This window comes from Doryrhamphus excisus, linkage group LG2 (assembly GCF_037039965.1).
Source record: "Doryrhamphus excisus strain RoL-2023G ecotype Guam linkage group LG2, RoL_Dexc_Guam_v1.1, whole genome shotgun sequence".
NCBI lineage: Eukaryota > Metazoa > Chordata > Actinopteri > Syngnathiformes > Syngnathidae > Doryrhamphus > Doryrhamphus excisus.
The window spans coordinates 889,377-914,925 of NC_136358.1; the positions used below are offsets into that span (position 1 = coordinate 889,377).

The 25,549-nt window shown below is 41.6% G+C and overlaps 3 protein-coding genes across 7 annotated transcripts; 1 reads left to right on the top strand and 2 right to left on the bottom strand.

Annotated features, from left to right (window-relative positions):
• Positions 1-1,528: 1,528 nt before the first annotated feature.
• spx (spexin hormone) lies at positions 1,529-4,055 on the bottom strand. The gene is made up of 6 exons (XM_058065976.2): positions 3,999-4,055; positions 3,770-3,850; positions 3,399-3,456; positions 3,239-3,301; positions 2,262-2,348; positions 1,529-1,683 (listed from the first exon to the last, which is right to left on the bottom strand). Exons 1-6 carry the CDS (start codon positions 4,002-4,004, stop codon positions 1,619-1,621), a joined length of 360 nt encoding a protein of 119 aa, XP_057921959.2. The 5' UTR covers positions 4,005-4,055; the 3' UTR covers positions 1,529-1,618.
• Positions 4,056-5,319: 1,264 nt separating this feature from the next.
• Positions 5,320-8,871, bottom strand: strap (serine/threonine kinase receptor associated protein). The gene is made up of 9 exons (XM_058065973.2): positions 8,437-8,871; positions 8,075-8,210; positions 7,705-7,786; positions 7,540-7,612; positions 7,372-7,471; positions 7,148-7,285; positions 6,838-6,974; positions 6,303-6,452; positions 5,320-6,042 (listed from the first exon to the last, which is right to left on the bottom strand). Exons 1-9 carry the CDS (start codon positions 8,546-8,548, stop codon positions 5,981-5,983), a joined length of 990 nt encoding a protein of 329 aa, XP_057921956.1. The 5' UTR covers positions 8,549-8,871; the 3' UTR covers positions 5,320-5,980.
• Positions 8,872-9,186: 315 nt separating this feature from the next.
• On the top strand, positions 9,187-24,368 carry LOC131125039 (protein bicaudal D homolog 1-like). 5 transcript variants are annotated; one of them, XM_058066159.2, is made up of 12 exons: positions 9,187-9,262; positions 10,038-10,336; positions 14,713-14,925; positions 15,471-15,623; positions 17,039-17,343; positions 18,205-18,370; positions 19,174-19,656; positions 20,105-20,283; positions 21,358-21,724; positions 21,789-21,983; positions 22,288-22,439; positions 23,408-24,368. In XM_058066159.2, exons 2-12 carry the CDS (start codon positions 10,094-10,096, stop codon positions 24,288-24,290), a joined length of 3,339 nt encoding a protein of 1,112 aa, XP_057922142.2. In that variant the 5' UTR covers positions 9,187-9,262; positions 10,038-10,093; the 3' UTR covers positions 24,291-24,368. The 5 variants fall into 5 exon arrangements, with proteins under 5 accessions (XP_057922142.2, XP_057922146.2, XP_057922140.2 ...); XM_058066163.2 differs by lacking the exon at positions 9,187-9,262 and having other exon boundaries at positions 9,850-10,336; positions 23,408-23,618; positions 23,948-24,140; XM_058066157.2 differs by lacking the exon at positions 9,187-9,262 and having other exon boundaries at positions 9,851-10,336.
• Positions 24,369-25,549: the final 1,181 nt, after the last annotated feature.

The following is a 25,549-nucleotide window of genomic DNA, read 5'->3' on the forward strand; positions in this document are numbered from 1 at the left end:
GATGTATTTTGCTCATCTCCAGAAATCAATAAAATCTATGTATGTATGTTTGGCTCAAACGGGTTTATGATAAGGTTGTAAACACCACCTTGATCTATGGCATTTTTACCCGCCAAAGGTCAGTGGAATTGATCCGACACCAAATCTGACTAATATGAGTTGAAGGTGATATGGCAATGGCTGTGACAATGTGGGAGGTTTGTCATTTATTTCAACAACAAACATTTTCTTTGAGTTTCTTTGACTTGCAAATTTGTTGAAATCCACCAATGATGATGAGAGACACTCAAAAAAAAAAAAAACCCCAAAGAGTTTAGATTTAATGTTACACAATCAAGTGTTCATAATACAAGATAAATGTGTCAGTATTGCAGGAATAAAGTCCAATTAGTGATAGAAAAAATACATACTTTAATATTTTGTGTCAGGTTCGTAGTATGACAGGTGAGAGGTTCTGAAGGGGTGTGATGGTGCGTCATAATCACGTATGGTTCTAAGGTCACGGTTTCGGATATGTCAACAACCGCTTATGTCCGCGTCAGAGAGTCAGTCTCTGGGGCGATGACGTAAATGGATTCCACTGTAGTAAGTAAAAGTCGGTAAACATTATGTTCCCTGCATAACAACTTTTGTTTTCATATAATATTTCATGCCCTAACTCTGGTGCATTTTGTTAGAATCCTGGTTAATATGGCCAAGGTTTTATTTTGAAGCTTACTTTACACTCAACAGGAAGTCACTGTGTGCACATTTTAAATGCTGTATTATGCTGTGTCTTGCGACTTAGAAATATTAATGTTGATATATAAACGGGTATATTTTTCATAGAAATGACCCAATTATTTTGTGGTTTAAAAAAAATGAACAGGACTGCATTGTAGTTTCTCATATCTATCCGGCTGACTTGGAACCAGAGGCGGGGTTACACGCTGGGCTGATCGCCAGCCAATCGCAGGGCACTTATAGACAAACAACCTTTCACACGTTCATGAAAAAAAATGGGGGGCAAAGACCCAACGTGTGTTTATATTTGCTAGTTTGAACTTTTAACTGTTTTTTTCTTGTGTTCATTAGCTGCCTGACGGTTTATGGAAAGAACACACTAATATACGTATTATAAGGTGTAGTGCAAGGGTGGACAAACGACGGCCCGCTAAGCGTTTGAATCCAACCGGCCAGTCGCTACCAAAGTATTTAAACCTTTAACATTCAAGCTGTCAACATGATTTTCAAGTAGTCAGAGTTGTTCTTTAATAGTTAGTGTTTTATCGTAAAAAAACTGTAAAATTCTATTTTGTTACTTGATGGGATATGATGTTTAAAGTGCTCCTTTTACGGATAAATAATTCTGTTAGAATTATAAAGTAAAACAGTTTGCATGTATCAAATATTGAGTCTTGGCCCGTGGACAATTTGGTTAACTGAACGCGGCCCGCGAGTCAAAGTTTGCCCAACCATGGTCTAGTGTACATAGTATTTAGTGTATATAAAAAACTGCTGGCCATGTGAAGAGCAGTGCAACTTGTGATAATACTTTTATTGTCGTTTATTAAAACATCACGCTTGAAATATACTCAGGTTATTTACACAATGTACAAAAACATCTTTGAAGGAGTACTCAGAAGTATTCTCTCTTCCACACCGGCATCTCCTGAAAGTACACCTCATCCGGGTTTTCGTCTGCTGCAAGAACGAGGAAAATGTCAGCAATATTTCTAATATACGCTCATGGAAAGAAATTATTATGATTATGTTCATTTTAATGCCTAAAAGGTAAAACTAAAGGTGACTTTATTTTGAAGATATAATGATGACACCATAAATTATCTCATATGAAAACCATAGAAGTTGCTTTGTAATATTTTTGTAATCATCATTATACTTGTATACCCACATTCCAAAAACATGCTAGGTTAATTAGCCACTCCAAATTGTCCATAGGTATGAATGTGAGTGTGAATGGTTGTTTGTCTATATGTGCCCTGGGATTGGCTGGCCACCAGTCCAGGGTGTACCCCGCCTCTTGCCTCAAAGACAGCTGGGATAGGCTCCAGCACCCCCCGCGACCCTCGTGAGGAAAAGCGGTAGAAAATGAATGAATGAATGTTTTATTGTTCAATCTTACTGTATGCTTAAGACTAAACCAAACATGTAAATCTGCTTCCTTTGCCGTCTTGACTATCCTTTAACCATCAAGTTATAGCGTCTTGTATTTCCCGAGTTCTGTGCTCAGCATTGGATGCCATAGATGCCACTCTCACCTCCATCCCGGGACTGCTGCAAAAAGTTGAGTAAAATAGAGGCGGCTTGGTCCACACTCAGCTTCTCTGTATTCTGGCTGCGGGTCTCTGAAAGTCAAAAACATCACATGTACCTTTTGAAACCTTCAACCCTGCAATGATACTGCACCAAAAAAAACTTTTTTCTTTCAATATATACACATAGCTGTGAAAAAAGTGTTTGCCTTATTTCTTTATTGTTTTGTCAAACGTAAATGTTTCAAGATGGCTAAAATTGAGACGAGCCTTAGTGTTGTTTTTGTTCAGCAGTGGTTTTCGTCTAGGAACTTTTTGCCCAGTGTCTTTCTTAAGGTCTTTGGATGTTGTTGTGGGGTCTTTTGTGACCTCTTGGAGTATTCGTCTCTGTGCTGTTAGGCTCATTTTGGTCAGCCGGGCTACTTCCTGGAAGGTTCACTGCTGTTCCATGTTTTTGCCATTTGTGGATAATGGCTCTCACTGCAGTTTGCTGGAGTCCCAAATCTTTAGAAATGTCGTTATAACCTTTTCCAGACTTACAGGTCTCAATTAATCTCTAAATTCTGGGTTTTTTTGGGGGGGGGGGGGGGGGGGGCAGATTGTAGATGTAGATTAGAATTTTTTTCCCTTAACCATAAAAAATTACATTTTAAAACTGCATTTTGTTTTCGTTTGTGTTGTCATTGACTAATATTTAAACGTGTTTGATGATCTGAAACATTTAAGTGTGACAAACAAAACAAAAAAAAGAAATAAGAAATCAGGAAGGGTGCAAACACTTTTTCACACCACTGTTTATACAATGTCATTAAAATAATAGTATATTACACTCTTTTAGTTTTTCTTAAATAACAATAATGTATCATTAATAATTGTTATTTATTTGAATGAATTTGACATTGAATGAATTTGAAAGTATTATAATTTCCTCTATTCATGTGGACCGTTCTATTCTACTTAAATGTAGGAAGATGTCACTGTACCTAAGTGTAACGTATCATACACGTCTCCCTCTTTTCGGTCCTCTGAGATGAACCTGCGTCCTTCTGGAAAAACAAAACAAAACAGTGCACGTTACTGAAAACCAGTAAGTGTGATCTTACATAAAAAGTAGTACATTAGAGGTAAAGTAGAGGTACATACGAGTGCCTTTCAGGTACAGCATAGCCTGCGGGGTCCAGTTTCTCCTTTGGAAAGAACCCTTCCAGGGAGGAATACAATCACCATGATTTCTACTTCTTTGCAATAAATGACAATGTGCTTTTATTCTCTATCTTAAGGTGTTTTCATTGATTGCGGCTTTAAAAAAAAAGTACTGTATATATATATATTTGTCAAATCACGGCATAGTAATATAGCACATGAATATATTTACCGTATATATTTTTAACAGCAATCGACACCTTGAGATTGACAAAAACCACATACTCTGCATATATTAATTATATATTTTTAACTAATAAATAATGGCGGTAGAGTATACTATAAATGTATATATTGTATATTAATATTACCTTTGGTGCACTCCAGGTTTGGATGACAAATGCAGCCAGTACGAGCGTGAGAACATAAGTTAAAGTGATGGTCTTCAAACCCTGTGAGTGAGATAAAAAAAACATGGTTTCGATACTTAGCAATTAAATATCATAAATCGTAAATCGTGGTGGAGACACCACATCTAAAATGTTAAGAATCAGTGCATAAATAATAATATTGTTAAATGTTGATTTGAAATAGTCTTACCTTCATGGTGAAAGTGAGCCGGCAGCTTTGGCATGCAGAATAGGAACACAGAAGGGTGAAAAGGTCCTGGTTTGCTTGTGCTGCGCGTCCTCCTTGTGGTATTTATATTATCAATGTGGGGGGGTGTGGGGGGGACGCCAGCAAGCGATAGGTCACGTCAATGTGTTGAACGAATGAATGGACGCCACCCATCCATTCAGCTTTGTTCATTGACTGGGTGAGCGTCACTGTAAATATTTCTGAATTAAAAATGCGTCCATAAGCAGTTTTCTCCCTCTCTTAACGGACAGCGCCGTCATTCACAATGATGGCATTGCAGCGCTCAATACTATCAACAGTAATATTGTACAAGTACTGATATGTGTCCCTCGTTCACAGAAGCAAACATAGATAGATGAAAGATGGAACAAAACAAGAAATTGTGTCTAAAGATATAGTTGCTAAGCATTTGATAGTTTCATAGTATTCTGGTAACGGTAACTTCAAGGTAATACTGTGTACTGTATTATTATTACACATTTTCTTATGTTACAGCCTTATTCCAAAATGGTTTAAATACAAATTTTGGGGAAAATGTTTGCATATTTATGAATAACTCCTGCTCAGAATTTTAGGACCAGTTGAAAAATGACAAGAATCGACACGTTGCACGGCTGAGTGGTTAGTACGCAGGCCACCCAGCTAGGAGACCTGAGTTCAATTCCACCCCCGGCCATCTCTGTGTGGAGTTTGCATGTTCTCCGGGTACTCCGGTTTCCTCTCACATTCCAAAAACATGCTAGGTTAATTGGCCACTCCAAATTGTCCATAGGTATGAATGTGAGTGTGAATGGTTGTTTGTCTATATGTGCCCTGTGATTGCCCCCCCCCCCCCCCCAAAAAAAAATTCAAAAACACTGGGCATAATGGGTTATATTTTCAGTGGGGAAGTTTTGTTGCCACCACTTTCTGACATATTCGGCTCACTTCTACGTAACCTTGCATTGCTGGAGTCTGGCGCTTTGTGTATGCTCACGGCCCCGCCACCCCCCCACGGAGAGAGCGTGAACCTTCTGCCTCTTTTTGAAGCATTCTAGATATCAGGAAAACGTGGCAATATATTGAGGATGGCAAAAATTAGCAAGTTAATTTTTATTTTGTGATTGATTTATTACGGCCATTAATTTATCTCGTCACATTTTAATCTTGGGAGAGCTTATGACTACACGAGCATTTCAAAAAATTGTTCAATTGCTTCTTAAAGGGGATAAAAGTGTTTTTTTTTATTTTCCCACATACTACCTACTGTAGGTATACAAAAGGAAATAGATCCACATTGCCATTTTGTGCATTACCTTGAAATAAAACAGTAACACATTTATTTATTTAACCATTGGATGACAATTAAACCAAAAAGGAAAAGGTGACATATTTCTTTCCCTTTCCACTTTGTCACAAAACATTCTTTTACTTGTACAATGAACTTTTTTCCATAAGGCGTGCAGCTCCAGCAAACCCTCAAAGCAAATAAACCAAAAGGTCCTCACAGAGTTTGCATGTAGAAGTAGCTCCGATACTGCGACCATGAACTGAAAAGAAAAATGTCCATTATGCTCATTATGAAATACGATGAAACCAAAACTGAGCGTACAAATGTTTAAGCAGACATAAACAACGCAGCTGATCAGAGAGAAAGCAGGCAGCCATGAACAAAACACACCCAATAAGCTCTGCTGCTTTACCCTGTAGCCCTCACTGGCCACATGCCTACATAAACCGTGTGTGTGTGTGTGTGTGTGTGTGTGTGTGTGTGTGTGAGTGTGAGTGGGTGGGCGTTGTCTATGACAGACAAGTCAGCCATAATATCCACATCAGTTCCTGGCAGATGGAGATGCTCCAGACTCTGCTCCTTGCTGGGGCCTGATACAACCTGGACCACCGTTCCTTGTTTTTTTGCAACCTTTTTGTGTGCATTTTCCAAATCATTGTTTTTTTTTTTTAATTTAGACTTTTATCTCAGGGGGCGTAGTATAGAGCGGCTCTGTGTTCTCTGCTCCGAGGTCCTCTGTGGAATCACACAAAACACAGAAGATAGAATTAGTATGGAGGATTGCATGAAGAAAATAAACCTAATTCAAACCTTCATGATGGACACACTTCCTCATGCTATTCAATGAACGTCTGACTGGTAGTGTATGTAACTAGTGAGTACTAAAAGCTACAGTCTACGTGCGTCATACTGCCGTCACCACTTGTTCCATTCCCCATCATTTTGCTCCGAGCAGCATTTGCTTTTAACAAAAATGATAAAAGCGGGATATTCACCAGGAAGAACACATTTCCAAAGGCCATAGGTTTTCCCCACTGCCGTCTGCCACAGACGAAGAGTGCCGTCCTCGGAGCCGCTGGCGTACAGCTCGCCGTCCGGGCTGAAGCGGACACAGTGCACAGGACCAAAGTGACCTTTGTAGGATTCTAGAGAAAGGAGAGCCAATAATGGTATTAGGCACAGTGACTACCAAAAACTACATTTATTTACTTTTTATATATCTTACTTTTACATAGTTCCAGATCACAACGAAAGTGCAGTAAATATCCTTAAGACATTTCTACATGTTTACAGTTTATCACTTGCTCTCTGCATCGCATTGTTAAATGACACCTTTAGTTTATTGTTTTCTAATATGGAGGCTTATGAAATGTTACTGTGGAGGAGCGATTGCAATACAGGAGCTACATTTTTCGTATTGGCATATCTATCAGCCACTCTCAAACACGTGTACAGGAGTTGGCTAATGCCCTCGGTGTGCATGTTGTGCCCCCCCCCCCCTCAAAGCAAGCAGTACAAGCAGGTCCTCACCCAGCTCTTCCTTGGTGCTGTAGTCAAACTTATAGAGCTTGAAGTCCTCGCCACCAGCAACAAAAAAGTCCTTTTCTGGGTGGAGGGAAGCCGAGTTGATGGGAGCTGGCGCCTCCACAGCCTTGATCAGGTCCAGGCTGATTAAAATAGGAGTTTAATTAGTCATGTTTTTTATTTTTTGGTGATTTAGGTCTTTATATTGTAGTAACACTATGATGATGGAACCGTACCATAATGATAAGATAAATACAATTTGTTGAAATGCCAATTGCTGGCTTAATGTGGACAATATGACGGAAGCGCGACAAACCTGAGAGCGTTGTAGAACGCGATCGTCTTGCCGTACGTGATTACAAGGATCTCGCCGTCAGCCACGTACTCCATGCTGCTCACGGACGCATCAAAGGCCAGTGTCTTCACCACCTCCATGGAGCTTCTGTCCCAGAGTCTGGCCGTACGCGGAAAAAACATTCATCGTTCATTGGCCTGATTCGCGAATAATGCATGGGACCACGTTATGGTTACTTCACTGACCTTATAGTTTTATCCTCTGCGGCCGAGAGGATCTGTTTGTCGTCGTTACACCAAAGGGCCTTCTTGATGGCTGAGGTATGACCGGCAATCTCCTGTGGTGCTGAATATACAAAATAATGTGAAAAATAAGGATAAGACGATAAGACTATCATGTTTGCATGTCCTCACCTGAGTCAGGGCTGCTGAGATCATAGATGCGCAGGAGCTTGTCGTTGCCTCCTGTCAACAGGCAGTTGCTGTCCTGAGAGGTTGCCAGAGTCGGTGATTATTTAGTCAAGTTTTTGAAAATGTAACACTTCCAAATGGCTTCATCGGCATCGGGACGCTACTCACCTGAGTAAAGGTGACAGTCTTGACAATGTGTTTATGTGCCAGGGTGAGAACTTCATCGCCACTCACTGCATCCCACACTTTCCTGGAGAGCACAATGTTTAACATTAAATATTTGTCTAGCTGTGATTATTTGACATGAATGGAGTCATAAGTAAGTCATATGCACCGAGCAGGAAGTAACTTTGCACTGAGCAGGAAGTCTGAACGTAACTGTGTGCATGTTTTAAAGCTGTGTAACTAGACAGTAGTTATGTTGCTGTTTAGCGATAATCATGAAGGTTAACATAAATAGACCAATTTTTCATAGAAATGACCCTTTTAGGTCAGTCGTGTGTTGACAGTACGTCGGCAATCATCACTTCTCACTCACGCTGAGAAGTCGGCTGCGGCGGTGGCTGCCTTGGTGGCGTCTGTGTTCAGAGTGGCTCCCCAGACTGCGCCTTTGTGACCCAGAAACGTTCCAATCCAGTCCCCTGTGTCTCCCTGGCGCAACATGGGCTTGCCATCTAACGTAAGAAAAGTCATGTTCAGTGAGACAGCTCAATCAACAGGTGCCATGCAGGTAAATCAGTGTGGTGTTTTTTTGCTATTTAATATGGTGATACAAAGCTGACACGCTAACTTAATCTATACTAACCAGCATAAACAAAGAATGAGTCAGCATGTTCTGGGTACCTGCAGTGACACAACTACTACTAGTGTATATGTGAATGAATGGCATGCCAGTCTCACCCTTGCAGGCGCTGATGAGGAAGTAGCCGTAGGGAGTTATTCCACTAAATGCCAAGTCCACCACAGGCCGGGTGTGACCAGAGCAGGTGAGTGGAGTCTGTCTCATTGCCATGGTGCTCCAGCCGGCCGGGTGACGGTTCGCTTCGAGGACGAAGAGCCGGTTAGCACTGGAGCTGCTAGCTAGCTAGCTAGCTGGCTGGCTGGCTGGCTAAGCTAACGACGAATGGAAAACACTCGAAGTTTGCTCGGCGGTATCCGTTATATAGCAGTCGATCTGCTGCTTTGGAGTATAATCAGTTGAGAATTGTTGAAAAAACGGCGGGTCTCCCTCCCCAGCAAAGGAATGGCTACCGTGCTAATAGCTACAACATAGCAACTAACTAGCAACGTGCAATGTGTTGTAACTGCTGCGGGAGTGATATACCCAGTGATCCGCTAGCCACAGCAGGGATTTCACTTCCGGGTGCATTTTCAAAATAAAAACAGTAGCGTGACTTAACATATTTTAAATCAAAGTGATGACGTGATTGGCGCTTACTTTATCTCAATAACTGACCCCATCAAACATTGACTTATTGAATATGCTCTTATAGTATGTATATTACTGCCATACTACCACGCCTACCAATGTCGAATTTTATACTGCTAAATAATATAGTACTATATTAGTTTAACACCATAACATGCTTTTATTTTGAAGGCCTTACGTCATAGTTCTCGTGCGCTCCACTTATTATCTTAAAATGGGGGTGTGTTGCCCCCTGCTGGACACTATAACTAAGTTTACAGTATAGTGTATATAGTGCCCAAAATGGCAGTTTGTCAGGTAAACAGCTAATTTACTAAATCTTAATTTTTCGATTTAAAGGTCATTCTCAAGCCATTTAACAGTTGGTATCCTTTAATAGGACGTCAAATATTACAACATTGCTTACTATATTTCTTCAATGAATTTATAGAAACGCTAGTGAAATATCGCTATCGTGCTTTTAGCCTTAAAGTTGCGATTGAAAGCCTGGTGTGACGTATTTGTCGCAATAGCAAAAAAAGCCACTCGATAAATGTCACTATTTCAATTATTTAAAATGGATTTTATGTCATTTGCGTTCTTTAATGGTGTATGTTTAATGTCATTAGTGTCTCTACGACAGTGTCACTACAAGGCAGTAGTGCTGGTTGGGGCGGGCAGATTGATCCAAATGTCGATATCGATACATAGGGCAGTATCAGTATCATAGCTCAAACAATTGTACGTAATAAAAGGGAGTGGTTGTATTATTTTGTTGTGACATTATCTTTTATTACATAAAATATTCTTAAATGTATTATATTTTGCAATCGTTTTGCTGTGTTGTGTTCATCACAAAATATTTCAATTATTGGTATCGGCAATACTGTCCACGTTTGTACAGTACTCGGTATCGGATTGATATCAACACTCGCATCCTCCTCCAGTGATGTGCCGTTAACAATAAATGTGGTCCACAGCTGGATCCAACAAAGAGGATCATGACGAGCTGCTGCATCCTCTGGCTGAAGATGACTCAACCTATTTATGGATTTATGGATGTCTATTGTTTACTCCATAACATTTAAAGCAGGTTTCTGTCCCTCCTCCGGCCGCGTCCTGTTCGGGAGAAGGAGGAGGAGAAGGGCGATGGCCGCCGGGGGAGCAGCAGCAGGAGGATGCGGAGACACGGTGGAGCAGTGCCGAGCCGAGGTGGAGCGTCTGAGCCGGGAGCTGGCGGAGGCCAACCGCGAGAAGATCCGGGCGGCGGAGTGCGGGCTGGCGGTCCTGGAGGAGAACCAGAGCTTAAAGCAGCAGTACGCCGAGCTAGAGGCCGAGCAGGAAGCTCTGAGGCTGGAGCTGGAGCAGCTGCAGGAGGTGGGGACAACAGCGGTATGGCTTGTTACTTAAAAAAAAGTAAGGCATTGATATATGGGATTTAAAAAGTCATTTTAGGCTGCATGCTGGTGAGGCGTACTTTAATTATATTTAATATTTTACTCTAGTGGTGGTAACAATGCAAAGAAAAAGTGTCATTTTCTTTTCTACCTGCATGCATGTTCAGGTAATATTGATTGCAGTATTGCAATACTTGTAAAATTCATTATAATATTCTCCAAATAGTATTGATCGTAGGGGTGTAACGGTACTCCATAATCATGCTTTGGTATGTACCTCAGCTTTAAGGTTCACGCTTCAGTTCATTTTGGGCACAATAAGGGAACAAAATTCCTCATTTAAAACTGCTTAGCTTTCGCGTTGATGGGTGGGGGCACTTTGATGCATTCGGGGCATTAAAGATGGTAATACAAATCCAGCGTAGGTCAAAATACTGTATTAGAAAGTATACGCTGTGTGCTTTTTGTTATGGTGACAAAGCAAATTAGTGTCTTCTTCTCTCACTTTCAGCTTTTGTCCCGTTAGGGGTCGCCTCAGCGGATAACGGGTTTCCTTTGTATCTTCATGACCTCTCAAACCACATCGAGAAAGCTCCTTTTTGCTCTTCCCTTAGCACTCCTGTGGGCCCAAACTGTCCGGCCGGTCAGTCAGTCAGTCCAGCCAAGGCTGCAAATTCCAAGATACATTGGAATCCATTGCTGGTTTAAAATACATAGAAAAATAATAAGTTAATATCGCAATACAATAAAATAGTAGTCATCATCGGTTATTATTTATCTGTTTGGACTTCATTACATCGGTCAAGTGCGTCAAAGAAAAGGAAAGCCATCACCACACAAGTGAAATAAAACTATTTGAAGACGGTATAAACGCCCCCAAGACAACCACAGTTGTTGCTTTAATCGTGTTCTTTGCAGCATGAGGTAGCCTCAGACCGCTTGGTCAGTCACGCAGTAGAGAGCTAGCCGCAGCCGGCTGCTAATTACCTCACCAGGAGCCTCGAGGCTTCAAACAAAAGCCATTCACTCCACACAGTGAATAGTGTAAGATCATGTGAAACGGAAACGATTGAGCAGATAATAATTCTATGAGATCCAGTCCAGGAGAAGTCTGGCTCCATATAAGTACAAATGCATGTGGATCCAGACTTATATTTGCCTGTTGAAGACTTCCAGATCGGAGCGTACATGGATCCCCCACAGGTTGCACTTGAGTGTGTGCAACTATAAAATGGCGTCTTCCTGTTTTTCATGCCACCTGTTTGCCAGGCAACAATATTGGACTAATCCATTACGGAAAACATCACATGCCAGTCACGCTTACTGGGCTGAGGGCTCTGTTGTCCTATACAACAAGGACAGCGAGAAAGGGTAGCAACACAGTCAGACAAGGGCATACATCAAATGTCATTTACTCAAATAATAACATTATAAGGATTAAGAGTGTATCTGTACACAGTATTGTTGACACATGCATTGCTATCTTGGAAAAAAATACTGTAAGTGCTGTACAAAAACAAATATATTAAGAATATACAAAAATAGTCAAGACCGCAGCGCTAAAAATAAAATGGCTGAGAACAAAGCACAAACTAAGGACTTCAGACAGAGCTGGGGAAAAAGTCAAATTGTAATGATAATAATAACTACAAGTAAAAGTTGGGAAACAGCAACACAGCAGTACAGGAAGACGCCAGACAAAAAACAAGGAGAAAGTAACAACAAAATCCTAACAGTATTATAAGGCATAACATACCGAAAGTACTAAATGCTAGGAATGACGACTGAGCATAGAACTGGGGGATCCAAACTTTTTTTTGCCACAAAATGAAAAGATACAAGGGTGACTTTGTATTTTGCAACCCAACGCATGTTCATACAGTACAGTAGATGCTATTAAGTTTTGTATAAGTGCAGGTTTACTGGATATTTCTATGAAAAACTGCCTCTCAGCTTTGTGATGTAGGTGAAAAAGTGTATTATTAATAGCTCTTTTTCTCTGATTGTTTTTTCAACTTTATTCCGGACGTGTGGTTAGCGCGCAGGCCACACAGCTTGGAGACCCGAGTTCGATTCCACTCTCGGCCATCTCTGTGTGGAGTTTGCATGTTCTCCCCGTGCATGCGTGGGTTTTCTCCGGGTACTCCGGTTTCCTCCCACATTCCAAAAACATGCTAGGTTAATTAGCCACTCCAAATTGTCCATAGGTATGAATGTGACTGTGAATGGTTGTTTGTCTATATGTGCCCTGGGATTGGCTGGCCACCAGTCCAGTCCAGTTTTCCAAAAATTACAATTACACAATTTCAACATTGCTGCCTTTTTTTCCCACACAATATAGCAATAATGAGGAATCTGACAATATTACAACACGTGTCAACACAAAAGGACCCATTTTTCATAGAAACAACCAACAGTCTTCCAACTGTAATGCAGTGAGTTTTATTTTTCAGATCCTTAGCTGTAGTCATGTTCAAACGGATCTTGAACATGTTGGAAAACGTTAGGAAGGGTGTTTGTGATGCACATTATTTGCTGAGCATCAGTGCTAAAAACAGAGAAGGAACGCACGGCCCATAGGGATGCTCTGTTACTCGTGTATGATGTCACAGCCAGTGACGCACCTCTCTGCTTGGTATATTGTCATCTGACACCCTTTGTCAGCCCACTGCTTTCCTCAAGGAGCTTTTAGGTAGGATCATACTGGAAGAGGTGCAGCTTCAAATGAATATTATTCAGAATAAATGACTTCAATGAAGTTAATAAATGTCTATGTCGAGTCACAAGGTCCTGGCTATGTTATGTTATATTCAAAGGTGGAATTCCTTTTTTTTAAAACCTTTATCACGCTTGAGTCGCCAAAATAGATGCATTCTGTAGATTGTACAACAAACCCGTTCAAATAACACAACAAGAGGCACAAAGTAACCGGCATACAAACAAATATCTATACCCATGCAAAAAAAACCATGCATATATTCCCGCCGCAAGGCATGCTGGGTAGCTTGTGGTACTCTTCCCCCTCCAACATGTTCCCACATTTGTCACATTTTTGCTTGATTGCAAAATATGTTGATTAGGTTGTCAGAGAAGTCAACAAGGAGGAGTTAACATAGCTCATATTGTTGTTGCAACTGAACTACCCAGCATGCCTTGCGGGCATTTGAAAACAACAGTTTGAAGTTGCGTGTTACGTTTCGTGCTTAGTTGTCGATTCGTGTGACGCGCTAACTCGCTGCGGATGTGTTGTGTTTTTTGTTTTGTTGCACCGTGAGCAAGTATGTCGGATCTGTATCTAGCCACATTTTTTTTTAAAACCCAACCTCAGTCAAAAAGTTTGCCCACCCATTGTCTAGTTACACGGCATTAAAATGTGCACACTGTGACTTCCTGTTTGCTTTTTGAAGTTTCAACATAAAAGCATTACCACAAAAAACAACAGCTCTGTCAGATAAGAGTATAAAAATATCATATAAAAAAATGAAAATTCTCAACAAATAAAGTGGAGAAACTGTTGTACATTCTTGATCGCCCATTCAACGTGAATTAAAAACAGGTTAATCGTATGACATTGTATTTCACTTTCATACCTGTTAGGAATGGAATATTTTCCCCAATGTTTTCGGCCAGTATGACAACACGGTTGTGCTTATACACAAGTTTAGACCCACGGCACCACCTCGCTGACAGAGGTCATAAAGGAAAGAGGATAAATCTTTGTTGGCAGATGATCGCTCTCTCCAGTGCTGGCATTGCTAAATGTAAACTGTCCTTGAAACTCCTGGATTCATTTCACAACTGTTAGAATAAAAGAATCCAGGTGGACTTGCGACTTCACCCTGTGAAAGGGTTGGTCTGAACATAGTGCTTATGAATCTCTAAGCTTCATGCTGCTGCTCCGTGGTCTCTAGTTATGAATAACGCAGAACCACAAGCACAGAAGCACTTAAGGCTGGACTAACTGTCTGAAAGATGCATGTCTGAAAACACACACACACACACACACACACACACACACACACAGGGGAAGATGTGTCATGACTTATTCACAAAGATGGAGTCATGCTTATTCCATAAGGATTCTGGAACATCGGCATCCATCCTTATTGTTGTCAGTGTAAAGTTTGTTTATTTGAGGCTGAAATCAGAGGATATTTATTACGAAAAAAGTTGTGGATTAATTCATTAACCCTTGATTAATCGATGACCTAATTGTTGTAGCTCTAGTTGTCATGTAACTATCCAATTTCAATAGCAACATCTATCCATTCATTCTATACCGCTTATCCTCACACACGAGGGTCGCGGGAGCCTATCCCAGCCGTCTGCCGAGAGACGTCTTCACACCTTGTTTTCTCTTACTGCATTCAGGCGTTCGGCCAGGCCTACTCCACCCAGCGTAAGGTGGCTGAGGACGGCGAGACCAATGAGGAGACGCTGCTTCAGGAGTCCGCCACCAAGGAAGCCTACTACATAGGCCGGCTCCTGGAGCTCCAGGCCGAGCTCAAACACAGCCGGGCCACTTCTGCCAATGCGCAGGCTGACAATGAGCACCTGAGCGGCCTCCTGCAGGAGGTGCGGGAGGTAATGTTACCCAAACCTCCGTCGCTGTCCATATATAAGCGGTACTGATACCACCAGTCCCAGAGAGGACTGCAGTATCTTGTGGATTTTTACATTGGCTGACATGTGTTGACTTAAAAATACCCATGAGTCTTAGAACCATATTCATCATCAATAATAATAATAATTTGCCATGGTTTTATCACTGAAAAAAGCTTGTCATCAATCAGTCAAAAGCATGAACAGCTTTGTGAGGCCAACAGTGCCATCAAGTGGCCTAATGATGTAAAGATTCATATCATGGCTTTGAAAGGCCAACACAGGCCTGAATTTTCCTTCTAATGATGGATGATGTTATGTTCAAACTACCCTGCACCCCAAAGGGTGAGGATGGATTGTGTCAAGAATACAAGCTAGTTTGCTAGAAGTTAGTATCTTCTCTTGTGAGGTTGGTATGCGCATCAACCCAAGCAGATACAAGTACAAGAAGAACAGTCTAAACAGGAACATTATCACATCATTCTAAGCATTTGTAGCACCACGTCTCAGTTCCTTTGTCTCGGCAGAGCAACGAGATGTTGGAACTGCAGCGCAGCCGCATGCGGGACGAGATCGGGGAGTACAAGTTTCGAGAGTTGAGGCTGACGCAGGACTACACCGAGCTGGAAGAGGAGAACATCTCACTGCAGAAACTCGTTTCTACCCTCAAACAGAATCAGGTACAGATATACGAAACATTGTATTGAAATTTCATATTTTTTTTCTTCATGATGCAAGTTTCTGTGTTTGTAGATAAAAAAAACGCCATTTAATCCATGATCAAATGTAGGGCTGCAATTAACAATTATTTTGATAACTGATTAATTGTTTTCTTTTATTAATTGTGTGAATAAAACACATTCATTCATTCATTCATTTTCTACCGCTTTTTCATCACGAGGGTCGCGGGGGTGCTGGAGCCTATCCCAGCTGTCTTGGGGCGAGAGGCGGGGTACACCCTGGACTGGTGGCCAGCCAATCACAGGGCACATATAGACAAACAACCATTCACACTCACATACATACCTATGGACAATTTGGAGTCCCTAATTAACCTAAGTACACGGAGAAAACCCACACATTCACGGGGAGAACATGCAAACTGAGTGTGGAATTGAACTCGGGTCTCCTAGCTGTGAGGCCTGCATGCTAACCACTCGACCGCCATGCAGCCTATGTTAAAATAATGTTAAATAATAAAAAATAGTTTCATGATCATGATCATTTTCTTAGACGATTAATCTCAAGCTTGTTGTTTCAATTTATGGAGTAATCGTTTAGATCATAGATGGAGCAAATTAATATGAAGCAAACATCTACAGTTAGTGGCCGGGTCTACAATATATCAGAAAAGAGGCAAAAATTAAAAATTGCTATTATAAGTCAAAACTGATATTTGGAAATATTTTATTTTTGCTAAAAAAAACAAAGATCTGCTTTCATGGACGACTAAAGAAATAAAAAAATATTCACATTCGAGAGGCTAAAATCAGGGCATATTTATTACAAAAAAGTTGTCGATGAATTGGGTAATTAATTAACCGTTGATTATTCCATTACCTAATTGTTGCAGCTCTAGTTGTCATGTGGCAGTCATGTAACTATCCTTACCACCAAATAAAAATTTTCATTAAAAATGTTTTTATTGATAACAATTTGTACTTATTTACAGTATGTATTGACAATTTCAATAAAGTATGGGTATACAGTCATTTCAAGCATTAAAATGGTGAAATGAAGTAAAGTACAAATAAAAGTCATTCAGAAGACGCATTCAAAAGTATGAGGCTATGTTGTATTCTTTACTGGTCACTAGGTGTCAGTAATGGCACACAAGCATCAGCCGTGATCGCTGGAGCAACAGGCTCACTTCCTGGTCTCCACACATCCGGAAAACATTTTTTGCAACCCAAATCTTAATTACATCTCAAACGGATTATTATTTTCTTGCTTAGATATGCAACTTTGCTTATTATTGATGTCTACTATATTGGGCAATAAGAGTGTAAAGGTGACTATATGGGTGTTATTTCATGTCCGGAGGGCAATTCACTATTGCTGTTTCTAAAAATCCCTTTATCTCTCTGTGATCAAGGTGGAATTTGAAGGCTTGAAACATGAAATCAAGGTTTTGGAAGAGGAGGCGGAGGTCCTGGACTGCCAGTTACGGGATGCCCTGCGTTTGAAGGACATCTCTGACTCGCATCTGGAAGAGGCGCTGGAGTCTCTGAAGAGCGAGCGTGAGCAGAAGAAACACCTGCGCAGGGAGCTGGTTCACCATCTGAGCATGTGCGATGTCGCCTTCACTGGCAGCGCGCACCTGACCTTCACCTCTGCCCCACCCAGCGGCACGGCGACCCCGACGACGCTGCTGTCACCAACTGCAGAAGAGTCAACAAGGTACTCCATAAATAAGCAAATAGCGGTAGAAAAGTTGGACTTCTGACAACCATTCTAGAAGTGATGATAAAAAAAGTAGTTACAATAATTTCCCGGGCTTAAATGAACCAATATCTAAGTATAGCCTCTTGTGTTTAGCCTCCATGGTAAATGTACCTCAACAAAAGACGCCGTCAATGGGAGATTTGTTTTGGGCTTTTGTTGCTTCTCGGGACCAGAGAAGGCAAAACTAAACATCCAACTAAAAAACTAGTTGAGAAGTTTGTCTAAAAATGAGCCATTAATCACGTTTGCGTGACCGTATGGCTGAGTTACAAGGCTGTGAAGTCTGTAAATTCTCTGATTACATTAGTAATGTGATTACTTTGTAATCTGATTAGTAATTTGATTAAAACATTTTCAATTGTTTGTTTTTCTTATGTTCTCATTTTTCTCGTTTTTTCCCCATTTTTCCCATTTGTCTAATTTGTTTCCATTTTCTAATGTTTTCTTATTTTGCTCAGCCTCCTTATTTTTAAAAATTACATTTTTTTCATTTTTTCAATTTTTAAATTTTTTTTGTAGTTTTTCTATTTTTTTCATTTTTTTCTAATTTTCCTAATTTTCTCATTTTTCTAATTTTTCTCATTTTTCCACCAGTTAGTGGCTGGGTCCAAAATATATCAGAAAAAGTGCAAAAATGTCTGTTATCCAAAGTCAAAGCTGATATTTGGTAATATTTTATTTTGGCTAAAAAACACAAAGATAATGACAAGACAAGACAAAAACCTCAGCCAGTCCTTGCAGTGTCGACACGAAGGGGTTATGATAAGGAGTTCTACATGACAGCTCCAAGACGCTTCATTCATTCTGATCCACCAGGTGTAACGGCCATGTACAAGGTGCCACGCGGTTGCTGACAGCCACAGGGTCGGCGACCGGGGCTAACAGTGGCGCGGGTCGAAAAGCTGATGGTGTGACATCGTCTGACCTTTTCAGCGAAATGAACCTGACAGAGGTTCAGAAGCTCAAACAACAGCTGTCGACAGTGAGTATGATCAACCAGATTTTTTTGCGAGCGGAGTTTAAACTATAAACGGTGTTTGGGATATTATGACAGCATCTGTTTGATTCATAATGCGGTTGGCTCCGAGTTAAAGCTATAGGCTTGTGAATAATTTAGTGTGACACGCACGGTATTCCCACTTTGCAAAACCACATCCTAGTCTCTCAATTTATCTACAGTCCCTTTGTCTTCTTCTTCGTCTTTGTCTTTGGGCTTTCCCCTTCAGGGGTCTCCTCCATCCAACCCTGTCGTCTGCATCTGTCTCACTCACACCAACTACCCTCATGTTCTGCTTCACTACATCCATAAACCTCCTCTTTGGTCTATATTCACTATCTCTCCTCTGGACATGTCCCAACCATCTCAGTCTGGCCTAAAGGACTTTACCTCCAAGGCCTTTGACATTTAATGCCCCTCTGATGTACTTGTTCCCGATCCTATCCATCCTGGTCACTCCCAATGAGAACCTCAGCGTCCTTATCTCCGCTACCTCCAATTCTGTTTCTATTCCTATACAGTCCCTTTGTCTATTCCAGCATATTCTTACGCCAAAAGGGCATTAGTCCACTCCAGTTGCTTTGTGAATACATGAAATGCAGATAACAACATTTTTAACAAAAACAAAACATCACGTCTTGTCAAAGCATCTTCCTGCTGGAAAATGTCGAGTGAAATGATTTATTGAGACGGCACCAATAAATCTCCAATCCCTAGTCTGGACTAGACGAGGATCTAGTGCATATGAAATATCAACGACAACATTGTATCCCTCGTGTCCCGTTCAGGTGGAACGCGAGAAAGTGGCACTGATGACCAGTTTACAGGAGTCCCAGACCCAGCTCCAGCACACCCAGGGGGCTCTGACTGAACAGCACGAGAAGGCCCTGCGTCTCGGTCAAAAGGTCAGTGCCCTCTGCTGCGGGAAGCAAGTTGCACAAACCAGTACGGCCTCTCAGATTTACCCCGGGGACCTTTTGGAACTCCACAAAGCTGACGATGAAGAAAATGAGGCCGACAAGCTGGCGAAAACGGACGATAGGCTGACATTTGCACATCAGTCCCCCAGTTTGGAGATCCTGCAGTGCAAATACGAGATGGCTGTGACCGAGGTGGTTGAGCTCAAGTCAGAAGTAAAAGCTCTGCAAGGCAGATTGGCTCGATGCGGGGAAGGCACGGCACGGGAGAAGCCAAGAGGAAATGCTCAGCTACAGAAACTAGAGAGGCAGGTGACCTCGCTAGAAAAGAGCTGCCAGGAGGGAAAGGAGAAGGTAAACTTGTACTGTCTACTGTAGTACTTTGGAATTGACCTTTTATCCTCCAATACAGTGGAACTCTCCACCATGTTCTTCTTATTAGGAATAAAAAGCCAATTTAAGTCAATGTTAGCATAACATTTGAGACCCAGAGGCGTCTTTCTATGAAAAATGCATCCATTTATGTTTATTGTTAACTTCATAGACCAGCATTACACAGGCCACAACCAACAACCTGATGAACTCAATGCAAAGGAGATATGTTGTCACTTTTTGGAGCGGCCTATTGTCGTGGTAAGCCTAAGGCACACCCGTGCAATAATCATGTTTAATCAGCACACTTGGATCATGAACAATATCCGTAGTGTACGTACACTTTGAACTCAGCTCATGAAAGATGGGAGCAAAAAGCATCAAGTTCATTTTTTTTTGCTATATTGACGGAAATGTCTTTTTCTTTCAGGTTTCTAGTTTGGAGACTGAGTTGCAGGCGGCTCAGTCTGCAGTCAGTGAGAGTCAGGGGGCTTTGAATGCAGCTCAAGATGAACTGGTGATGCTGAGTGAGGAGCTTGCCCAGCTCTATCATCACGTCTGCCTGTGCAACAACGAGACACCCAACCGTGTCATGCTGGACTATTACAGGTCTTTAGTATTTTGTCTGCATTTCTTTACATTTCTCCCAAAAGATGGGCTGTGTCGGAATTTGTACACTTAGTCTTTTGAGTACCCGGATGTTTCACTCAAAACACTGAAAAAAAAAATGGAGTGCTGGACACTTACCATCTTCAATCGTTGTTATCTTGGCAATGTGGCGGAATTATGGTAATGGTAATGGTAATGGTAATGGTAATGGTAATGGTAATGGTAATGGTAATGGTAATGGTAATGGTTTAATTTCATTTGAACATGCATCAGATTCCAATTGAGTGCATCCCATAATCAGTTCCCAGTTCCACATGTCCAAAAGGAGTAGGAAGAAGCAAAGCTTATTAAATCCTACCCCTCCATCTGGTACTTTTACAATCACTAACTGTTACATTTGTTCACTTCCTGCTTTCTACAATACAGTTTAAGTTTTTTTTTTAAACAAAAATATTTTATACAAAAGTAGAAAATACTACATGAATTTTTTCTTTCTTTTTTTTTCTTCTGTGAAAACAGAAGGCTGCACGGTGGTCGAGTGGTTAGCGCACAGACCTCACAGCTAGGGGACCAGGGTTCAATCCCACCCTCTGCCATTTCTGTGTGGAGTTTGCATGTTCTCCGGTTTCCTCCCACATTCCAAAAACATGCTAGGTTAATTAGCCACTCCAAATTGTCCATAGGTATGAATGTGAGTGTGAATGGTTGTTTGTCTATAAATGCCCTGTGATTGGCTGGCCACCAGTCCAGGGTGTACCCCGCTGGGAGGAAAAAGTGGTAGAAAATGAAATGAATTAATGAAAACAGAAAAAAAAATATGCACAAATGTGCAGGCAATAGCTAGTTTCAGTTTGAGTTATGTTGACAACCACTAATGTCGACGCCGGAGGGGCATTGACGTAAACGGGTTCCACTGTAGAATGCCCAATGACTGTATGAATGGTGACCAAAACAATTACAAATATTTCATTTTTGGTTCCTGCCTGTGAGACTAATTGAAAGGTTCTAAATTTCAGCATGATGGAGACGTGTACTCCAAACGTCAGGATGAAAAAATCGTGTTTTTCCTTCTAGGCAAGGCAGAGGGCTCAGGGGCCTTTGTGCCAGTCTGAAAGCCATGTCGTCAGACAACAGTAAAGTTCTCCTCACGCCACGCCTTGCCAGGAGACTGGCCGCCACCGCCACAACCTCAACTTCTGGAGAGTCACGGAGCCCCTCGGAGTCTCCGTCCAAAGAGCCCCTATCCGGTAGGGACGGAGGCGGTAAGGACGGAGACAAGTCAGAGCAAAGCCTGACTTCCTACACGCCTCCGACCCGCTCGCCCAGCATCAGTGCCTCTTCATCGTCCTCATCCTCATCATCGCCTGCCTTGGAACCAGCCAGCGAGCTGCGCAGAGAGCCCATGAATGTCTACAACCTCAACGCCATCATCAGAGACCAGGTAGTGCGTCGTCGGGGATTTCTTTCCCGTTTTTTTAGATCTGATTTCCACTCTTGATTCCCAGGTGAAGCACCTCCAGCAGGCGGTGGACAGGTCCATGCAGCTGTCCAGGCAGAGAGCTGCGGCCAGGGAACTGGCGCCTTTGCTTGACAAGGACAAGGAAAGCTGCATGGAGGAGATCCTCAAGCTCAAGTCATTGCTCAGCACTAAAAGAGAGCAAATTGCCACACTCAGGCTGGTGCTCAAAGCTAACAAGCAGGTAGGATTTTTCACACTGTGTACTTAGCCATAGCCGTAGTCTCGTGCAGGGATTACACTGCTTTTCCCAGTTTTGTAGCAACCGTAAGGATGGTGGAGGAAGGCGGAGGGTGATGGTTTGAGTCCTACTGTGGACAAAAATGAATTGCAAATTATTGTTGAATTATTGTCTCCATACTACATATTTGTTTGTATTGCAAATATTTTCCCTGTCAGAATTAATGTAAAAACTGTGGCCATTTTAAAACTTCTATTATCTGAACAGACATGACAATATGAATCATTTTGTGTCTGCATTCACCCAGACAGCAGAGGTGGCTCTCACCAACCTGAAGAGCAAGTACGAGGCAGAGAAGTCAATGGTCACCGACACAATGACAAAGCTCAGAAACGAGCTGAAGGCCCTGAAAGAGGATGCCGCCACTTTCTCTTCTCTACGAGCAATGTTCGCCACCAGGTCAGTTGAAACTGTGCACATTTGGTTGGTGGTGTTTTTTAGCAATAATGACAGTAGCGGCTCGCTGATCGAAAAGCTCTTCCACGTGGATATTTGAATGGGACTTACTACATCGACACTTTCTTTGGAAAGTAGATTGATAAAATGGCCCAGCCTTAATGGTCTGCTCTGATAAGATGATAGCGTGAAACTCCTATATAACGGAGCAAATGAAAACATGGGGATTGAGGTCTAAATTGTGTTCTGTTTTCTTCCAACAGTTTGGTTTAGCTCAGGGGTTGGCAAACTACGGCCCGGGGGCTACATCCGGCCCGCCAAGTGTTTGAATACGGCCCGCCCAATCTTTCCAAAGTATTTCATTTCAGTATTTAAACTCAACATACAAGCTGGCATCATGGCTTGAGCCAACCTTTTGATGGTTTTATCAATTTCGTTTTTTGACATGGTATGTTGTTTACAAAATGCTCCTGAAAAAAGGGACACAAGCACATAATAATAATAATAATAATAATAATAATTATTATTATTATTAGATTATTATTAGATTATTAGATTGTTATAATTATTATTAGAACTATTATGATTATTATAATTATTATATTAATGCTAATTATTAATTATATATAATATTATTGTTATATTTGCATATTTTACATAATAATAATATAATAATTATTGTTTTAATTTTATTGTAATTATTATAATATTTTATTATTTTTAAAATATTTAAATATAAATATAAAATAATAAATAATAACAGCAGATTGCATGACAATTTTACAGATACAATAATACCAGGTTGACTGTTACGTGTAAAATATATAGTCTGCCCCCCCCCCGTAAATTTTGTCATATCAATGCGAGTCAAAAAGTTTGCCCACCCCTGGTTTAGCTAGTATTGATATTGATCATCGTGCAGCTCCCAGTACTGCGATTTTTAAAGGGTTCATTTTCTATCACTTCCTCAGGTGCGACGAGTACGTAACCCAGCTGGATGAGATGCAGAGACAGTTGGCAGCTGCCGAGGACGAAAAGAAGACTCTGAACTCTCTCCTGCGAATGGCCATCCAGCAAAAACTGGCCCTCACCCAGCGCCTTGAGGATTTGGCCTTCGATCAAGAGCAAACGCACCGCAATCGTGGCAGCAAGCTGACCCGCAGGAAGTCCACTCCTTCCAAAGTAAGTCTCCCAACCTCAGCCTCCACCGCCGACCTGGCACAAGGCTCCGGTGCAGCTTTGGTTACGAGTAGTCCCTCCGCATCCTGCCTTACTAGTCCAACGTTAGCTGAGTGCGAAGATCCCGCTACCACGGCCACAGCCTCGGGCTCGCCTGTGTCACGCGTACTCCCACGCAGTCCGTCGTCGCCAACCATTGCCTCGCCTCCTCAACCTCCAGAGACCCCGTCCTCGACCCCTAAGGGGTCGACATCCTCCAAGTGGACCCTCGGTGTTCGAACTTTTGCAATTGACTCCTCTCGTTTCAACATTTCTTCTCCTTTTTCCCGTAGCCCGGGGGCTTCAAGACATGTCACCCCAGATACCCAAACCACACCCAAGCCTAACCAGACAGGCTCTGCGCCTTCCTCTCCCTATCGATCCACAACGCTGGGGCTTCACCGCCCCTTGTGGAGCCCCTCCATCCGAACTCGTCCCTTCCCCGGCATGACGGGAACTTTGGCACATCACACTCCCTCATCATCTTCTTACTCCTCGTCGCCTCGTCCCGGGCCTTCCCCCCACAGTTATTCATCCACTTACTACAGCTCCTCCGGCACTTCATCCTACAGCCACTCTACCCACTACACTCCACTCTACCCCAGATACTACGCTTCCTACCGGCCTCGACACTGACTCCTAAAGTCTTTGTGTTGCTGTGAAACATCCATCTATCCTCTCCTCCTGGCCTGAGAGAGTGGGAGCACCGTTTCCTCTTTCTTCTTCTATAGTAACATTTCTCAGGGATTTGATATACGGAGCACAAGTGGCCCTACCGTCCCTTTATTCCGCAACGACCGGTTGGCGGTCCAGAAGAGCACATTATAGCAGAACCAGTTCATGTCGACAAGTCGACCAACTCATCAAGTCCTGGTATACGGGATTCTATTCATTTCTAAAAAGTCGATGTCAGATGCGGAGGGATCATTTATATAAAAAATAAATCATTAGGTTTATGTTGACAAATGTTGTCATATGTTAAATTCATCATGATCGCTCCATTGTGGTTATGGCTAACCTTCAAGGTCCTTTGAAACCTGGCAATATCAACAAACTGCCGTAGGTTCCCGTTCTCCTGATGTCCTGGGCCAAAGTCACAAGTACTAATGGCTAGTTTCGACAATTACGTGGCTCAATTCGACATTCCTCACTCAGATTGGCTGACTCACGTCGACATAACCGGGTTCCACTGTAATAGACTTTTAATCAATGAGTGTTTTTAGTTTACAACACACATGCAAGAAACGCAAACTGATATTTAAAGGACATGTTATGTTTTCAATGGTATTCAGATTTGGGGTGGCCAGTACAGCAAGCCAATGCCAAGCAAATCAAAGTTCAGTATCATAGATACCAATACCAATAAATCATCATCAATGATTTTGTTTTTTTTTCCATGTAATTTGTCGATCATCACAAAGATTTTAGGCAACAAAATGCAACACAGTATAACAAAATAATACAATTATTCCCTTTTATTACATAGAATTGTTAAAAAAGTAAAATATATATATACTATAAAATATAAGTATTTATAAATTGAATATTATTATAAATAAAAATAAAGTCAAGAGTGCAAAATAATTAAACAAAAGCAAAGTGAAGCCCCAAGTGAAGGCTTGAGTATGTTTTCAGAAATTTAGCTAACCGAACCATATTTTTGCAAGGGAGGCGCCAAATAAATAAATGCATTTAATTATTAATTTCCAAAGGGTTAGGGCAAGGGTGCAACCTGGGGGCCGTTTGTGGCCCGCAGCTTGTTTTTTATTGGCCATAGCACATTGCAGAATTACAATTAAAGGGGACCTATTATGTTCATTATGTTCACCTATAGAGCAGCGACTGATGGAAGTACATTACTTTGTACTGTGTGTATGTGGGTGTGTTTGTACTAG

What these genes read in the sequence shown, in the direction of transcription:
- LOC131125039 (XM_058066157.2), top strand. Translation starts at nt 9,992, where the DNA reads ATGGATTTATGGATGTCTATTGTTTACTCCATAACATTTAAAGCAGGT. An exon ending in CTACCCTCAAACAGAATCAG is followed by an intron (nt 15,624 to 17,038) that starts GTACAGATATAC and finishes TCTGTGATCAAG; the next exon opens with GTGGAATTTGAAGGCTTGAA. An exon ending in GCCAGGAGGGAAAGGAGAAG is followed by an intron (nt 19,657 to 20,104) that starts GTAAACTTGTAC and finishes TTTTTCTTTCAG; the next exon opens with GTTTCTAGTTTGGAGACTGA.
- spx (XM_058065976.2), bottom strand. An exon ending in GTATGATACGTTACACTTAG is followed by an intron (nt 2,349 to 3,238) that starts GTACAGTGACAT and finishes TTTGACTTTCAG; the next exon opens with AGACCCGCAGCCAGAATACA. An exon ending in GCAGCAGTCCCGGGATGGAG is followed by an intron (nt 1,684 to 2,261) that starts GTGAGAGTGGCA and finishes TCGTTCTTGCAG; the next exon opens with CAGACGAAAACCCGGATGAG.
- strap (XM_058065973.2), bottom strand. Translation starts at nt 8,548, where the DNA reads ATGGCAATGAGACAGACTCCACTCACCTGCTCTGGTCACACCCGGCCT. An exon ending in GCAGAGGATAAAACTATAAG is followed by an intron (nt 7,286 to 7,371) that starts GTCAGTGAAGTA and finishes GCGTACGGCCAG; the next exon opens with ACTCTGGGACAGAAGCTCCA. An exon ending in GCGTTCTACAACGCTCTCAG is followed by an intron (nt 6,975 to 7,147) that starts GTTTGTCGCGCT and finishes TATTTTAATCAG; the next exon opens with CCTGGACCTGATCAAGGCTG.